The 19,204-nt window shown below is 48.4% G+C and overlaps 1 protein-coding gene across 13 annotated transcripts in view; it reads left to right on the top strand.

Annotated features, from left to right (window-relative positions):
- NCOR2 (nuclear receptor corepressor 2) overlaps positions 1-19,204 on the top strand; it is a 1,388,857-nt gene that overhangs the window by 705,369 nt on the left and 664,284 nt on the right. For all 13 annotated transcript variants that reach the window (XM_078667637.1, XM_078667632.1, XM_078667640.1 and 10 more), the window contains exon 10: positions 1,796-1,968. In XM_078667637.1, coding sequence (XP_078523763.1) covers positions 1,796-1,968 — 173 coding nt within the window. The remainder of the gene's footprint in view (positions 1-1,795; positions 1,969-19,204) is intronic.

The following is a 19,204-nucleotide window of genomic DNA, read 5'->3' as shown; positions in this document are numbered from 1 at the left end:
TGGCTTGGTTTCTCCTTTGTCCTTCCTTCTTGTCCATGCACAGCTGTTCATTGCGCTTTCTGACCTTAAAGACAGTCTTTCTCATTGACATCACCTCCATTTGTCGCATGAGTGAGCTCTAGGCTTTATTAGTACACACGCTGTACATTAGCTTTTTTCCCGGACAATCTGGTGCTGGGGACTCTGGCTGCTTTCTTACTTTAGTGACTCTTTTCCTCGTTGGGTAATCCATCACTCTCCCAGTTCTTTGCCCTACCTCAACTCTCGAAATTCTACTGGGGGATATTCCAAAGGCGAGGAATCTATTAGTAGAGTAAGTACCAGAAAGAGCATTACCAAAGGGCAGTAACTAGTTCTCCAAAATCCAACAGCCCCCATCTTTTTGTCTTCCTGCACATTTCCCCACCTTCGTCATATATCCCATACTTTTGTAGATAAACAAGATTTCCATTTTGGTTGCAGAATAATAGCAGTTCTAGTCCCACCTCCCCACACATATAGAGATGATAAATCAGCGAACACTGCTAATGTCACTGGTTTGTAGGACACTATTTATCTTGTGAAAATACTGCTTCCAGCATACTTACAAAACTTCATCAACCCCCCTCCCCCCTTCCTTTTTCACCTGATTGTTCACCAACAAAAAAGCTCTTAATGTCATGGCCTTTAATCATCGCTAGACAGACCACCTGGCTGTAGGTGTGGCCCCAAGATGGATACATGGATGAGCTTCTAAATCATCAAAGCATAACTTCTCATCCCATAATGTGAGACTTTATTGGTACATTTGATTTATTGATTAATGAAAAAATTGATTTCAGAATAATTACTGTTGAGTCCAGCAACTTGTTTTTGATTAAAAAAGAAGAATGTACAGAGTTCAATATTAAATACATTTGGAAGCACATACATTTCTTATTGTTGAGATCAACAGCTAGATTGTACCAAGACATCGAATAAAACTGAAAGCACATAAGCCTCTTCTTTGATACATTGAAGTAAGATGTATTGCTTTCCCTTGTCCACATTCAAACCTGCAGCCAGCATCAATAAATCAGTTTTCTTCCAGTACCCACTAGATATTTATGAAAATAAAAAATGTAGTTTCAGTCGTTCAGCTCAGTATTCAGTGAGGAGTGTGTTTACTCTATTGCTGACCATTGCAGTTCCCCCTTGAACTGCATGTTCAAGTCTCCCTGTTTTTTTGTTTAAGTATCTTTATTGGTATTTTACTTTTTAACATGACTGTCATCACGGATCCGTACAAAAAAGTTTTAGATGTGGATATCAGAAATGCAAATCCTATGTACAGAATAGCTTTAACATCACAGCAGTGGAGAAGCGTGGCTCAATGGTTAGAGCGGCAGACCCTGATGCAGATGTCTGGCCCGGGACCAGGGTTCAATTCCCGCCCCGGCGGCTCTTGGACTCAATCTCCTCGGACCTGATAATTCTCGCCTTGGTGCCTAGTCTAATCATGGGTCCCACTCTGTGACTCTGGGCAATAGCTTGCTTAATCTCCACAATGGCCCCAACAGCGCTGGGATGCCTGGCTTCACCTTGGGGGTGCCCAGGAGTGGACACTTCACAGGAAAGCCAGGGAGGGTTCCACAGCGGTATGAATACAGTGCTACGAGACCTCAGGGTAGAAGGCGCTATATAAATACAAACACATTTACACAGTAAATAATCAACACAGATATGCTATTCCCTAGTGCAGACATTTATATCATACTTGAACATATGTGCGAGTACACCTCTGTAATGTTCAAGTCTCTCTGTTGCCTCCTTCCAGGAACAGAAGTTCTGCCAGCGTTACGATGAGCTCATGGAAGCCTGGGAAAAGAAAGTAGAGCGCATTGAGAACAACCCAAGACGGCGTGCCAAGGAGACGAAAGTTCGGGAATACTATGAGAAGCAGTTCCCGGAGATTCGGAAGCAGAGGGAACTGCAGGAACGTATGCAGAGGTAAGGATTTAATAAACCATCCAGGCAGGAGGGAAAAATGTATGTCTTCATAGATCATAAATGGAATGCAATTAATCGAGATTTTTTACCAAGTCACTCTTTTTGAAAGATAAAATGGAAAGTTTTCTCAATTGGAAAGGAGTTAAAGAATCTCCTAGGTAAAGACATTCCTAGCAAGAGCCTCCAAAGGTGTAGAAAACATTGGATTTATTGATGACCGCGAGGGCGAACAGTGCCATAACTTTGTTGGAGCAGTCTTCAGTGATGAGAGTGGGATGGTGGAAATGGTGTAAGCGAAGGGAGGAAACAAATACGTTGTGGGGTAATCAACGAAGGATGAAAATGAAAGTTTATGGGGTTCCTTAAATACAGGTCTCAGAAGGAGGAGGGGCTACCGTAAGTGGGTTGGACCACTTACCAGTTTTGTCTGAAAATAGTTTTAGAAATTTGAATCTGTGTGGCATAAAGTGGTCAGCCAAACAAATAGATTTACATTTAAATATATCTATAAAGACATAGAGATTTTCATCCATAAGTTAATTTGCACTTAAAAACTCGCTCACAGTTTCGTGACTTGGAACACATGCAGAAATGGCAGGCAGCAACTTGGGGAAATGTTCAAGTGCTTTATTTCTACTTAATAGATTTTTACTCTCCATGTGTTCTGGGTGCGGGACAAACTGCAACTAAGTCCACTGTTTCGCCAACCTTTTAGGGGGTCGTAACTCTTTTTTTATAGAATTGGGCTGGAAGCCTTATTTTTTCCTTTCCTAGCCAAGTCGATAGATTCAAGCAGGTCGAGAGTATAATTCTTAGTTTTCTTATTAAATTTTAGTGGCCGATACCATTTGCCCAGAGTTTACAGTCAGATGTTCTCATAGCCAGCAGCTCCCTCCAACAGTGTCGGAAGATGATCCATTTTATAGGTAATTTCCAGGGATAGCTAAGGTTGTTCCAAAAATGGGTATTTACAACCGTCATACATGATTTTGTCACCATCCGTAGCCAGAATTGTGGCGCCAGCTGGAGCTTTGATGACACTGGTCGCTGTAAATGAGCCCATGCCAGCCATGATGATGCTGGTTTCCTTGACCTGGCCTTGCTTCACATGGGAAAATCTGGAGGCAGCACCTCTCAAGCCTTGCCTGGTCTGAGCAGGTATAGGGCAGTGGTTGCTTATTCCACGGTGTCCTTCTGGAACCATGATACCACCATGATCATGCTGCTGGTGACATGATAGCAGAGGTGTTGACATGAAGAGCAACGGGTTATCAGGAAGCAGTGGATAAATTCGAGTTGGGGACGGGGCAATTTTTGCAATATGCCAAAATAGCGGCAACAGCTCGGCAACTATGGTCGACATTTCCAGAAGCCCCAGGGCACACTCGTACCTTGGTCACCATGATTGCCATGGCGGGTGGATGAAAACTTGTCACTCACCTATGTAGGGCATTAAGAGATGATAAAAAGTGTAGACCCCTGAAAATAGAGGAGAAATAGCAACTGGTTAGTCCTCATGAGATAACGTCAAGAGACTGGGGAAAAATTCACATAGGCGTCCGCAGGGTGTCGGTATGTAATAGATTCAAACAGATACAGTACAATATAGTTCACATGACCTACCTTTCACCCAGGCGGCTGCGTGCCATTAATGGATCTAGAGGTCCAAAATGCTTCCGATGTCAATATGTACAGGCAGATTTTCTACATATGGCGTGGACTTGTCAAATAACACTAACTTACTGGACTGCGGTCTTAGCGGACTTGAGTAGAGTAACGGGGTGGAAAATTGCCTTGGAGATGCGTACTTGTCTCCTTGGACTTATCCCCCACGACCCTAAGCACAAGACTAGCAGGCGTTTCCTGATCTTGGGGCTTACAACAGCTAAGAGACGCATAGTGATCCACTGGTTAACCCAACAGGGGCCACAGCCGGACAAATGGAGAACGGATTTAAAGAAATATGCCTTGGCCGAGGAGGTGCATATGCGTAATACTAGGAAGGATGATAAGCTCCTCGAAGTGCTGATGGCATGGGGGATGATGGTCCACGAGATAGAGGAACATGCCCCAATTCCACGCGTACGTCTCAAGAAGAGGAACATCACACTAGGGCTACAACTCATAGCCAAGATGGAAGGCAGGAAGACTCCCAGGCCTAATTTCGAATTAAATGGACTTCGAGATGGTTAGACCCAGTAGCGGGTGTTCTAAAGTTTGACAAGTTATTTGTTACTAAATGTATGATGGGCAACGAATCACAGAGGGAGCACATACAACAAAATTATCCTTAAGTATGTGTTCGAGGCATGTGGGCTGCTAAATTCATATCTTAGCATTAGATCGCCGCCTAGTGTTGGGTCCGGATGATCGCACATTGTTGTCCTGGAAGAGTCTTCGAAGTATCCTGAGATAGGTGGCTCCTCCCCTGGACTACAGTGCGCATGGGCATCGGCTCCATCCCCAGATTGTTTTTTTCCGCCATTGGGTTCGGATGCGGTCTCGACGTCTCTCTGTCGGAACCGAGAAAAACTAACTTTTTACGGCCAAAAGGCCTTGTATTCTTTGCGTCGGTATTGTTTGCGCACGGTCTTGAGTTCTTCCGTCTCTTGGAGTCGGAATCAACGGAGTGCTTGCACTCTTCGGACATCGAGGCCTTCTCATCGGACACGACGCAACTTTCCAGCATGGAGCGGAGTCCGTTTAAGTACTGTCCGCTCTGTGGGTCCAAATACCCACATATCGACGTGCACCCGGTCTGTAACAAATGCCTTTCACCAGACCATAACGAAGACAACTGCAGGGCCTGCGCAAAATTCAGGTCAAAGAAGACACTCAAGCTTCGGCGCGCGGTGCGCCTTGAGGCCAGACAAGCGGCCCCGGATCCAGAAAACATCTTCGGCGACCGAGAAGAGGAGGACCAGAGCCATCATCTTCAAATCTCCCCGCCCGAGACGGAGGTCGAGGCAGATCCGGAAGACGACGACGGAGTCGTGGATCAAGGCCTTGAATACGTCGACGAGGTAGGGGACGTCGAAGAGATTTATGGGGCCGCGGAAGATAGCTCAGGGGACGAGCTATGCCCCGAAGGTTACGAAAATCTAGATCGGGTCACGGGATCGCCTGTCGGCCTTACCCAAGACCCCGTACCGCAAGCCACGGCCCCGCCTTCAGGCCCGGCCACGGACATACTTGCTGCGCAGCCCGTATCGAAACCGAAACTGAAACCTACGGTATCGACTACACCTAAAATGGCCGACCCGAAAACGAAACCGAAACTTATCGATTCGAGCGACCCTAAGATGGCGGCCGTACCACCAAAAACGACTACACCCGCTGCTTCATCGACTCCGTCGACCTCCGGTCCACAAAAGTCGAAGAAATCTGTCGATTCCACAGGGTCGAAATCGGCGCCAGAGGAGGGATCCTCTAAGAAGGGTGGTCGGCACGGGTCAACCGCTGCGACGCCGTCAAAGCCCGCTAAAGCCGGTGACACGGCTCCGGTTCCGACTGGGATTCCGTTAGTCGGACGCGTGGTGGTGACGGAGCCGACAAAATCACACGGATCGAAGGCAGGCACATCTGCGCATTGGTCCAAGGACTCTGGGTCGGCGGCTGCGGCATCATCGTCCAAAACTCAGAAGGGCCGACAGGACGTCGGATCCGAGGGCAAGGTCAAGACCTCCTCGTCGGCGCCAAAGGCCACTGTAAGTGACGCGTCCCCCATCGCCTCTTCACTACAGAGAATCAGGGAGATGGCCTCTGCTACGCCGGCTCCGATGCCATCGCCACAGAAGCCGATGGACATTCCGGTGAAGCCTGCGGGTAAACTTCTCTTCCTTCTGCCGCCAAAAGAGACGCCAAAGGCCTTTTCAACGAAATCGACGCCAAAGAAGTCGGATTCTTCAACGGCAGGGGCACTTTCAAGTCGGGTACTCGACTCTGAAGAGGATTCTGAGCGTTTTATCGACGCAGACACGGGCAAATTGACCCTTTACAAGAGGAGGATCACTTCACAGCCAGTGGACTCCTATGTCATCCCCCTAAAGAAAAAAAGGCTTCCTCAAGACGCTTCAGGCCTCATGGAATCTATCCAGCCTCCTCCAAGAAGGAGCCCAACTCCTTCCCCAGAACACTCTGAGGGTGAGGGATATGTTGAAGATGACCAATACACTTTCCCCATCAATGAACCAGATGCACAGCCGGATTCATATGATGACATTGGTGACCAAGGCACCCAAGATGTGGGGCAAGACCCACAGCCTTTCACTGCACGTGCATCCCCAACAGAAGATTCTGCAGGTTTTCATGCACTCATTGAAAGGGCAGCTGCTAATCATGATGTGGACATGCATGCTGACCCAGTAGAAGAAGACTTTCTATTTGACACTTTTTCAGTCTCTGAACGGACAGTAAAGACACTGCCTATGCTCAAAGGGGTCCTCAAACATGCTGCGGACATCTTTAAGGAACCTACCAGGGCGAGAGTGGTCAATCCACGTATCGAAAAGAAGTACAGACCAGCACCTGCAGACCCTGCATACATTCGGGGACAGTTGCCGCTTGACTCCCTGGTGGTCGCAAATGCCCGCAAAAGGGCCAACTCCCAAACAACGGGTGAAGCTCCTCCCCCGGATAAGGAGTCCAAGGTGCTAGAGGCAGGAGGCAAAAGGGTAGCTGCACAGGCTGCCAATTTTTGGCGTATTGCAAATACACAGGCACTCTTGGCACGTTATGATAGGGCGCATTACGACACCCTAGAGCGGATTTTAGAACACCTGCCTTCGCAGTTTCAAGAGGGCACCAAACTGCTTATAGAAGAGGGAAAACTGATCTCCAACGCAGCCATAAAGTGTGCACTTGATGCCGCAGACACAGCAGCTAGGGCCATTAACACTAGCGTCATGCTGAGACGACAGGCGTGGCTCCGCATATCGGGGTTTAAACCTGACATTCAGACAACCATACTTAATCAGCCAGTCAATCCTGATAGACTGTTTGGTCCAGATGTGGACACCACCCTAGAAAAAATTAAGAAAGACACCGAAACTGCTAAGTCTATGGGGGCCCTACAATCACAACAGTTTCGTGACAACAATTTTCGTCGCTCAGGTGCACGTGGAGTCACCAGAGGACAGATGGGTCAACAATCACAATTCTCTAGAGGTGGAGCACAATCCTCGTACCCTAAACAGAACAAGGGGGGTTACCGAGGAAACAGCACCAGAGGACGTGGCAGAGGGAACAACAACTCCCGCTCCTCTGCCCCAAGCAAACAGTGACTCTCTGTCACTGCCCCCCGACCACTTAACACCTGTCGGGGGGAGACTACAGCAGTTCCTGCCCGTCTGGAGAAACATCACCACAGACAGGTGGGTGCGACAACTTGTCCAGTACGGTTATTGTCTAGAGTTAAAATCCACTCCACCCAACATCCCACCAAGGCAACGGCCTATGTCCGCAGAGCACTTGCACTTATTGCAGCAGGAAGTAGTGGTGATGCTGCAAAAAGGCGCAATCGAGCTCGTGCCAGTAGAGGAGGAAGGCACAGGGGTATATTCCCTGTACTTCCTTATTCCGAAGAAGGACGGATCTCTCAGGCCCATTCTAGATCTACGTCCCCTCAACCTGTATATACTGTCAGAACATTTCCATATGCTCACACTGCAACAGATTCTTCCCTTGTTAAACCAAGGGGACTTCTTAGCAACCTTAGACCTCAAGGATGCTTATTTCCACATACCACTACACCCGTCCCACAGAAAATACCTCAGATTCACTATCCAAGGCAGGCATTATCAGTTCAAGGTCCTACCCTTCGGAGTGACCACAGCCCCAAGAGTGTTTACCAAGTGTCTGGCGACAGTAGCAGCGCACCTCAGGAGGCAGAACATCCATGTCTACCGCTACCTGGACGACTGGCTCGTTCAAGCCAAGTCGGAACAACAGTGCGCCGCGGACATGTCGACCACCATTCACCTCCTGCACGATCTGGGTTTCTCGTTGAACTACCCAAAGTCGCATCTTCAGCCGGCACATGTCCGGCAGTTTCTAGGTGCGACGATCAATACCCTGACGGCCATGGCTCAACCAAACCAAGTCAGGATAAACAGCATGCAGTCTCTGATCCAGAAGTTCAGACCACAACACTCACTTCCAGCGAGAGTGTTCATGCAGTTGATAGGCATGATGGCCTCCTGCATCTTCATAGTCCCTCACGCACGGTTGCATATGCGCCCGCTCCAGGAGTGCTTAGCAAATCAGTGGACACAGGCTCAAGGACAATTAACAGACCTAGTGTTGGTTACCAGTCGGGCATACGACTCTCTGCATTGGTGGACTCCACACAACCTTTGCAAGGGCCGACTGTTCCAGGAGCCAGTGCCACAGATTACCCTGACAACGGACGCATCTCTCCAGGGATGGGGAGCTCATCTGCTCACTTACACAGTGCAGGGACTATGGACGACGCAGCAACAGAAGATGCACATCAACTATCTAGAACTAATGGCAATCTTCATGGTGCTCAAGTCCTTCATTGTACATCTGTGCAACAAGGTCGTGTTAGTCCGGACGGACAACATGACCGCGATGTACTACATTCAAAAGCAGGGAGGCACCCACTCGCCACAGCTGTCTCATCTGGCTCAGGGCATGTGGCGGTGGGCCATTCAGAGGAACGTCTTCCTCATGGCAGAACACCTCCCGGGCAAGGACAATCAGATGGCGGATCTGCTCAGCAGATACAGCCATCAAATGCACGAGTGGGAGTTACACCCATCTGTACTCCACCCGTACTTCCAGCAGTGGGGTCATCCGGAGATAGACCTGTTTGCAACAAAAGAAAACGCAAAATGCCAACACTTTGCCGCCAGGTTCCCTCACCCACAGTCGCAGGGGAATGCGATATGGATGAACTGGTCAGGCAAATTTGCGTACGCTTTTCCGCCAGCCCCTCTGATACCGCTGGTGGCAAGAAAGCTAAGGCAGCACTCGATGACTCTCATCCTGGTTGCTCCAACGTGGGCGCGCCAAGCATGGTACACCACGTTCCTCGAACTCTCAGTGGTGCCGCATCAAAGACTGCGCCTCACGCCCAGACTTTTAACGCAGAACCATGGAGACATTCAGCATCCAGATCCGCAACAGCTCAACCTGGCGATCTGGCTCCTGAAGTCCTAGAGTTTGGATACCTCCACCTACCTCCAGAATGCATGGACATCATCAAGGAGGCAAGGAAGCCTACTACCAGAGCATGCTATGCTGCAAAATGGAAGCGTTTTGTCATTTACTGTACAGCCAATGACATCAACCCGCTAGATGCATCTATCCCTAACATCATTTGCTATCTGCTACATCTTTACAAGTGCAATCTAGCGTTCACTTCTATTCGGATACATCTATCCGCCATCGCAGCTTATCTTCAGAATAGGCAGCATCTCTCTGTCTTCAGGGTGCCTGCCATTAAAGCTTTCCTTGAAGGTCTGAAACGAGTCATTCCCCCAAGAACACCGCCAGCTCCGGTGTGGAACCTCAATGTGGTCCTCACCAGACTGATGGGACCACCCTTTGAGCCACTGCACTCATGTGAACTCCAGTTCCTAACGTGGAAAGTAGCTTTCCTCATTGCTATTACGTCACTGAGGCGTGTTAGTGAGCTACAAGCGCTCACAATCCTAGAGCCATTCATTCAGATTCATCCAAATAGGGTAGTGCTACGTACTAACCCCAAATTCCTTCCGAAGGTGGTGTCACAGTTTCATCTCAACCAAACTATTGACTTACCGGCATTCTTCCAAAACCCACAAACGGTAGCGTAAAGAATGCTCCATAAGTTAGACGTACGGAGGGCGTTGATGTACTACATAGACAGAACACAACACTTTAGGAAAACAAAACAACTTTTTGTTGCCTTCTCACCACAGCACAAAGGCAACCCTATTTCCAAAGCAGGAATAGCCAGGTGGATCGTTAAGTGCATCCAAATCTGTTATCAAAAGGCCAAGCGCACTTTAACAATACCCCCAAGGGCGCACTCCACACGCAAATTGGGGGCATCCATGGCTTTCCTGGGGAACATTCCTTTAGAAGACATTTGCAGAGCAGCCACGTGGGTTACCCCACATACCTTTACAAAACACTACTGTGTTGATGTGCATTCCAAGCAGCAAGCTGCTGTAGGACAGGCTGTTCTCAAGACACTTTTTCAGGTTTCTGCAGCTGGCACGGGCAACCGCCGCTGATGGAGGGACTGCTATGTATTCTATGCTAAGATATGAATTTAGCAGCCCACATGCCTCGAACTGAATATGCTACTTACCAGTATGCATCTGTTCTTGGCATGTAGGGCTGCTAACATTCATATCGCCCACCCTCCTCCCCGGTGCCTGTCGCAGCTGCAGATATACTATTGTATTCAATCATTAGCATGGACATCCTTTACACTTTTCACTCCATCTTCTGCCACAATGGCGAAAAACAATCTGGGGATGGAGCCGATGCCCATGCGCACTGTAGTCCAGGGGAGGAGCCACCTATCTCAGGATACTTCGAAGACTCTTCCAGGACAACAATGTGCGATCATCCGGACCCAACACTAGGCGGCGATCTAATGCTAAGATATGAATGTTAGCAGCCCTACATGCCAAGAACAGATGCATACTAGTAAGTAGCATATTCAATCGCAATGTCAAATATGTATAATGTCACCTCTGAACTATATGGTTGTATGTGAACATTGCTGATATTCTTGAAATAACAATAAAGAAATTTAAAAAAAAATGAAGAGCAACGGGTAGGTCTACTGTGTGGACCTACCTCCTCAGTGTCATCCTTAATATCGTTTTCTGTCAGAAGAAAGATGCTTGGATAATGCTCTCACTCTTATAGTCTCCATCATTTTGAAGACGTTTGTACCAATCCCAGATGGATCCTGCCTTACTTCGCTTGATGTAATTTCCTGCTACAACCATATACTAGGAGCCCAGGGTAGATGATGGATGCGTCACAATGCCCCGATTGTCTTCCTCTTCTTTTTCATTCTGGGGCAGGTACTTTAGATTCCTGACCTCTAGGTTCTGTTCTACCCAGCCTTGGGCAGTTTAGCCACTTTTAAGGTCTTGAATCCCATCTTACTGCCTTGTTTTTTTTTTATGCCATCGGATTTTGCCTCCTTTTGAACCTTTTTCTAAAAGACAGTAGTCACCTTTCACGTGTCTGCAGTCACAGAGCAGCATCATTGCTCAGTCAATGGGTGGAAGCCTGAAAGCAGCGACTTCGCCTCATCCCTCGACAGATTCTCTGTTACATCAACTTGGCAGACCCTTATTAACTAATAAGGGGCAATAAAGGAGGCCATTTTACTCTCACAATGGATGTTATTCAACAAGGGAACAGAGTTGTTGAATGATCAGTTAAAGAAAACATTCTGACTCATTCTCTGAGGTGGGATGGGCAATTGGTAGCACTTGGCTATTCTTGCCCTTGGGTAGTCGGGCTCTGACGTGAAATAGACTTAATATTTGCGTTTACGTTTTTTCTGCCAAACTTTTGTATTTATGTTTATCTGGTGAGTTCTTAAACTAGGGTAAGTAACAGTATAGTGTAAAAGCTGTATCCCTGAGATCTGTTCCTAGTGCTCTGCTCAAGATGGCCGCCTGGTAGGAGCTCCTGTGAAGCGCTCCCAGTGCTTGGGACCCCGCCTCGGGCTTTATCCCGATTAGCACCCACCAGACCCATCAGAAGCAGAAAGAAAAGTAACTGGATTAATAATACAAGTAACAGGATAATACAAGTAACTGGATTGCCGGATTGCTGACCTGATCGACGGCGGAGCCTGGAGCCTGGAACCTGGGGAGCACTGACCTGCGGACACATCGCGACGCCGTGACTGGATTGCTGACCTGATCGACGGCGGAGCCTGGAGCCTGGAACCTGGGGAGCACCGACCTGCGGACACATCGCGACGCCGTGACTCTGGACTTTCCCCCCGTCGCGTCATTGGGACTGGGCGGCTGGGGCTCCGGGAGCCTGCAGAGTGCTCCGTGCTACCTGCACTTCGGTGATAGACACACACCACAGAAGAAGACTCGCAGCAGCACTGGGGAGGTGATTGAGGCCCCCCGACGGCTCCAAGGCAGAGGCGCGAGTTGGTGCGCCGGCTGCTGCGACTGGTGGCGACTGGCGGGGAAGTGCAGAGAAGAGCCGCTAGTCGCACGCACAGTGAGTACTTCACTGCCCGCGGGAGGGCTCCTGAAAGGGCTGAGGGCATCCGCAGCAACACCGGAGCGGTCCTGAGGGGAGTGAGCCGCAGGAGGGCTCGAGGGACTGCATCGGACTGTGGTGTCTCGCGGCGCTGGCCGCGCTCGAAGTTGCGAGCCCTGTGCTGCCTGCGGGTGGGCTACAAGATTCACGGCGGCCCCGAGGGCGGAGAGAGGCCCCACCCGTCCCACGGCAGAAACGCGGACTGTTGCTCTGGTTTCTGAGACCAGCGGGAAATAGAGCAGCATAGGAACAGAACCGCCGGCTCCACAGCAGAATAGGTGGCGGCTGCAGCGGATGATCAGTAATTTATCGTCAGCATTATAACTACTCTTGCTGCCTAACTCAACAGGCGAAAGCTGGAAAAGGTGTCTAACTCGACAGGCGAATGTTGGAAAAGGTGTTTACTCTGCCCCCTTCGTTTGATGGAAAAAGGTATTTACTTTGCCCCATTCGTTTTACGTTTTTTTCGTTTTTGTTTTGCAAAACATTTTTGTTCAAAATGGCCGGGGCCATAAACTGCAATTAATCCCCTCCTGCACCGCCTGAGTCCACGAGGCCCCTCAGCAGCGCCACTTAAGATAACTAAGATAACCAGATTGAAGATAACACTCCCCTGGAATGCAAGGTCCGAGCCAGCAGGAATAGAATCTGAAACTGCTTTCCCGGCTTTGAAAACAGCAACAACTAAAAGAGGACTAATGATACTATCCCCCTACTCGGCGGCCGCTTTGGCGGCCATCTTGGACTAGCAATTCCCACCATTTGAACATAAACCTAAGAACTGGCCATTTATACCAATCCCACCCATCACAGACTTTGCATAGCGCTGCATCTAATTCTCCGTGTGACTAAGTGTTTGCCTTTTATTGCAGTATTATATATTTAATGGTATTTTACACATTTTATGTAACCTGCTCTCATATTTTACCGGTTAAGCACTAAAATCTTATTGTCTATTGTAACCTAAGTTTGCACCTATATTGGTACTAGTATATTGTTAGCAGTTAGTCCAGCAGGTATTTAGTATGCTATCCCTATTTGCATATTGTATATTTTTGTAAGCTGATCCCATCTCACTTTTATCCCTATTATGCACTGACTGCTACCTCATATACCTCATTAAGTGGTAATCTATACCCATTCACTTTATACTACTGGATCACATTGATGCTACCCTTACATTTTGGTTACTTCTGGACACTCACTAGCATCACGGTGGTTCCATTTAACTGCTTGCTACCTCATATTTCCGTTACATTTCTGTAAGCTGCATCTACTCACTGTTTACTCCCGGACGACACCGACTGCTACCTCACATATTGGATATTTGACCACTCACTAGTGTCCCATTTATTCTATGTAACCTACGGTTGACATTTGTTTTTGCACACATGTATTACTATTGTGCCCCTCGGATTCAGTAATTGCATTAGTAGCTTAGCCCTATTTTTATATTGTATATGCGGTAAGCTACACCTATCTCACCTTCATCCCTATCATTCACCTTTCATTGTTCGCTACCTCATTCACTTATTTGTTGGTTCTTCGTTATAAGCTACTTCACGATGTTGCACTGATTATTACTACCTCGTTCACTCGTTTAGTCACGTAAGCTGCACCCAGCCACTTTCTACACCTAGACTACACTGCTGTTACCTAGTACATTCTGATGTGTAAAGTTTGACTCCACCTAACCGGTTCTACCTCTCATATTTTGTACATGGTGTAAGCTGACTGCTACCTCGCATATAGGCTACATTAGGTAAGCCACACCTACGCACTGTTTTGTTTTTCGATTGCACTGACTTCTACCTCTTATACATTTGTCTCCCACTAAGGTCACTCCCTAAGGCCACTCCTTTGCCCTGTAACTAGCGGCTGACAGTTCTTTATTGTCGTCCTATCTCCTACACCCAACATCACTTCATTCCAAAATGGAGCTCAACGGCAAGAACACTTTTAGAATTAACTACCCTTCCACACTCTCCAAAAAAGCCACCAAACGTTTTAAACATAACTTCTTAAGGCAGCACCCTGAAATACCTTTTGCTGACACCTACTTCTCCCCGGGTAAGGGAGCCCTGAATACTGATATCATCTTCCACACCGCACGCAGAGCCCAATGGAGAAAAACGTTCCTATCCCTACTCACCGTCTCTACCACCAGGAAAACAACTCATGGCCTAACCCTCTCTATCACACCTTCCCACCTCTTCCCTGGCAGGACTACCATTACCATCTACAATAACGGGATTGTCCTAATTCAATCTACGGACAAGAACCTGGAACTACTAGACAACTTGCTCCCAAAGTTCAAAGAGCACCTCTCCAAGCTGAGGTCCCCCACCCAAAAACGCACCAGCACTATCACCCCTGATGTCGCAGCCTCCACCTACAACACCTCTACCCCTAGCACCCCAGTAAATGGCCCACCTGCTGTTAACGCCCCACACTCCCCTAGGACAGTCACAAATCTCCCCACCTCATATACTAGCCGCCCCTCTAACATGACCCCTCTTATCCCCACTCATACACCCTCCATCCCCCTCCCCCTTGACATAACAACTCCCACCCACATGATGCCACCATCTGAACACACCACCGCTCGGAGTGTATCCACCCCCCCCCTCCCACCCCCCCCACGGTGGACTCCGCTCCCTCCCCAGCCACCTCCCCACTCCCACCCACGAGTTTCTCACACCTGACACAACAACTCTCACCCACAACACGCCACCATCTGAACACACCGCCATCCGGAGCTTATCCACCCCCCCCTCCCATCCCCCCCACGGCGGTCACCTCTCCCTCCTCAGCTCCCTCCCCACTCCCACCCATGACACTCTCACCCTCCCAACAAAAGATACAGGACATACCGTCTCCTTTACCTTAGCATCCCCCCCTCATCTCCTCCTACTCTCAGCCCGCACTACCCTCCAGTCTCCCCCACTGTCTCCAGCCTCCACTCACTCTTCTATTCACCGGCACCGTCTCCCACTGACTTCACTACCTATGCCTCCCACCCACCGCCTACTTCACCTACTTCACCCACACCACTCGCCCACAAAAACGCCCACACTATGAAGGACATCCCACTCATTAGCACCGCAGAACCTTCCAACAACGCTAGTATATACCCTCCTTCGATACCCTGCCCGCTGTCCAGCTCACTACACAATCACTCACCAATGGCTCTCACCACCAACGCCTTCCCCAATGCACCTCCTGACCTGACTTTATCTACCCTCCAACAAATCAAAGAGGATATTCGACAAATCAAAAAAGATGTCCACGCAATCAAAGACCTTCTCTCATCACAGCCCAGACTACCTCCCATCATCCCTCTGCCCTACAAATGACGCTCTACACACCCTCGCCTCCAACGACACCAGCGCTGGCCGACTATCCTGGTGCGCAATAACTCCCAACGCCCCCGACGTGTCCTCAACCCATTGTCGGACCGCGACCTATGCTCTCTCCTACGCTTTTATGGCCCAGGCCCGGTAAAACACATATCCAACTCACACATCCCCATACCCACAATTCTTACAAACCCTCTGAGGCTCCCAACTCTCAACAACAGAGGTTCCGTCCCTAACAACCTCAGAAAAGTTCCCCTCACTCTAGAAAGCTCGACCACCCTTCTCTCTCCCAAACTCAAATGCATCCTACTCAACTGCAGATCGGCCCAGAGACACTCCTCCAACATCGCTGATCTCGTCTCAGCGAGGGATCTGGACCTAGCCATTCTAACAGAAACTTGGCTTACTGAAGCCTCTACCCCGATTCTGGACATACTTGTCCCCCCCAACTATCACATCATTAGGCTAGACGGGTCTTCAGACAAGACGGGCGGGGGGATTGCATGCATTTTTAGGAGCAACCTCTCAGTTACTAAAGTCACCTCCCCCTCCCTCTCCTCTTGTGAACTCCTCTGCCTCGACATCACCAGCGAGGGCAAACAAGTTTGTGCTTTACATCTCATCTATCACCCGCCTGGTGACAATCTCATATTCTCCCAACAACTCATGGACATGATCACTTCCAATGCCGGCCGGCAGACCACCCAAGTCTACCTGGGTGACTTCAATCTCCACTGGAACGTTCAGAAAGACACAGTGGTGAATATTCTCAAAACTTTCCTTAATGCGCTTGACCTCACCCAATTATGCGACAGCCCAACACACGACAAAGGCTCGATACTTGATCTCATCATTGCCAAAGAGAATTCTACACAACTGGAGGCGATTCTACCCTGCGACTGGTCAGATCACCACATTATCACCTTCTTTATCAATGAAAAAGTTAAACCTAACGCGGCTCAACCAATCAAATCCAAAACATGGAAAAGGGACATGAAGAATCTTAACCCTTCTACCCTGCCTCCCCACCTCGGCAATCTCCTCCTTCCCCCTTCTGGTGCCCCGGATGTTCAATCACTGACTGACCATTACCATGAATCTATGAATACAATAGTCAATGAAGTCGCCCCACTGCAACTGAAGAGAGTCTCCACCAAAACTTCTAACCCCTGGTATGATGATAGACTCAATGACGACAGGCGTGCTATGCGATTGGCAGAGCGCACCTGGAGATCAGACCCTTCAGCACTGCACCTCAAAAGGCTTAAAAACAAGAGAAATGCCTACTCCAGAAAAATAAAGCGCACAAAGATGGACTTCTTCAGCCGCCAGTTGGACCAAGCAAAAAACAGGCCAAGAAAACTGTTCGAACTAATCAAGACCCAAACAAAGACAAAACCCTTGCAATCAAACAGCACAACAAGCGACACCCCACACTGTGAAGCCTTCTCTGCTTTCTTTAAGCTAAAGACAGACAACATAAGAAATGACCTCATTATGGATGTAAGCCGATTCCCCAACCACACCAGAATGGCTAACACTCAACCTAAAAACAAGGCATCTTGGCTGTACTTCGATACATACTCGGAAGAAACAATACACAAACTGCTCCGCACCTTGAAGCCCTCTAATCACCTCACAGACCCTCTACCTGCTAATGCTGTAAAAGACTTCATCCCCTTGCTCCGCCCTCTCTGGACCAAAATTGTCAACCGCTCCCTGCAACAAGGCCTCATTCCAGACTCCCTCAAGGTGGGGCAAGTCACACCTATACTCAAGAAACCTACAGCAGACCCGTCTGACCTAAACAATTACCGGCCCATCACCAATATCCCCACCCTGGCCAAACTGCTGGAGAAATGTGTCCAACTCCAACTAACAAAACACATTGACCAATTTGACCTCCTCAACTCTCATCAATCAGGCTTCCGAGCGAAACATAGCACGGAATCAGCTATGACACACATAATTGATGACGCCCTCCAAATTCTTGATCGCAATGAGTCCTGCCTCCTCATCCTTCTTGACCTCTCGTCAGCATTTGACACGGTCAAACATGAGAACTTGCTGGAGTTGCTAAGCACTAGAATGGGTCTATCTGGAACTGTTCTCAAATGGTTTTCGTCCTTCCTTCACAATCGGTCTCAGAAGTTCAAGATCGACAATGTGTTATCTTCACCTGTGCCTGCAGATCTAGGTGTTCCACAAGGATCCTCCCTCTCCCCCACATTGTTCAACCTCGTCATGGAACCGCTCGCCACCTTGCTCCAAGCTTCCAATGTTCAATTCCATATGTACGCCGACGACACACAACTGTACCTAAAGCTTCAATCCCCGGAAGATATCAAACATCTGAATTCCACGCTTATTAACACTCAATCTTGGCTAGCAGATAACCACCTCAAACTAAATGCTCTGAAAACTGAGTTCCTACTCATCTCACCCCCGGCGAAAATTTCCACCACCCAAACATGGCTTAACAACCTAACAGCACTCAATGTCCAACCCACCATCGTGGACTCAGCGAAATCCCTAGGCATCACACTGGACGCCAAGCTCAACATGCAGCAGCACGTCAGCAAAGCCACAAAAGCAGCTAATTTCCAAATAAACACACTGAGGAAAATTAAACCCTTCCTCCTTGCTGAAGACTTCCATGCTGCTGTACAAGCGTTAGTCATCCCTCGAATAGACTACGGAATTGCAGCCCTCAGCGGACTCCCGCTATCCACCACAGCACCCTTAAGAGCCTCCTGAACGCTGCCGCGAGACTCATTACTGGCTCAAGAAAACATTCGCATATATCCCCAGACTTAAAGTCCCTAAAATGGCTGCCTATTGAAGCCAGAATACAGCTAAAAATTGCAGTTATGACACACGCAGCCGTGCACCACAATGCACCCAACTACCTCGCTCAAAAATTGTCTATATCAGGAGGTTCTAGATCCAATAGAAGCTCAAAAAATCTACTCCTGAAACCTCGTAGATTCCGGAAAGAGAAAACTTACAAGCGCTCCTTCTCAGGAATGGCACCCAGGATCTGGAATGCGCTCCCTCCTGAAACCAGGCGTATCTCCTCCACAGCACTCTTCAAGAAAGAGGTGAAAAACATCCTACTGGCCAAGATCTCCTGAACCTTATAGGTGCTGGGTCAGAGACCCTGCATTGCATTGTGTCATTGCACACCTTGTCTTTTGGCATTATACCTCTACTTGATGGGGACACTACTACGCTACTTTCATACTACCGACCAATATATGATACACGTTGGGTCACTGATTCACTCTCCCTATGCCCCCACTCAGTGCTCCCTCTATACTAAAACATTGGTATAAACCTCCAGACACCCAAGGGGTACCTGAACACCTCTGTAGTGGGGTCAATGACTTATGCTGTCTTATATTACTTCTTTACCTGATTGTATATTGATATGTTTTATGTATGCTATTATTATCCTATCATGTTAGTGACTACTACGTTGCTCCCATTACTGCTGTTCATTCCTACTGCCCCTACCCTGTCTTTGTGAAGCGCTCTGATATCTGTAAGGATCTTGTTCGCGCTATATAAAACTTTGAATAAATAAATAAATAAATAAATAGTGAGTTTTTCTT

The sequence above is a fragment of the Lissotriton helveticus genome, chromosome 11, assembly GCF_964261635.1.
Source record: "Lissotriton helveticus chromosome 11, aLisHel1.1, whole genome shotgun sequence".
Lineage (NCBI taxonomy): Eukaryota > Metazoa > Chordata > Amphibia > Caudata > Salamandridae > Lissotriton > Lissotriton helveticus.
The sequence above is the reverse complement of the archived record's forward strand: the minus strand, read 5'-3'. Positions and strand labels throughout refer to the sequence as shown.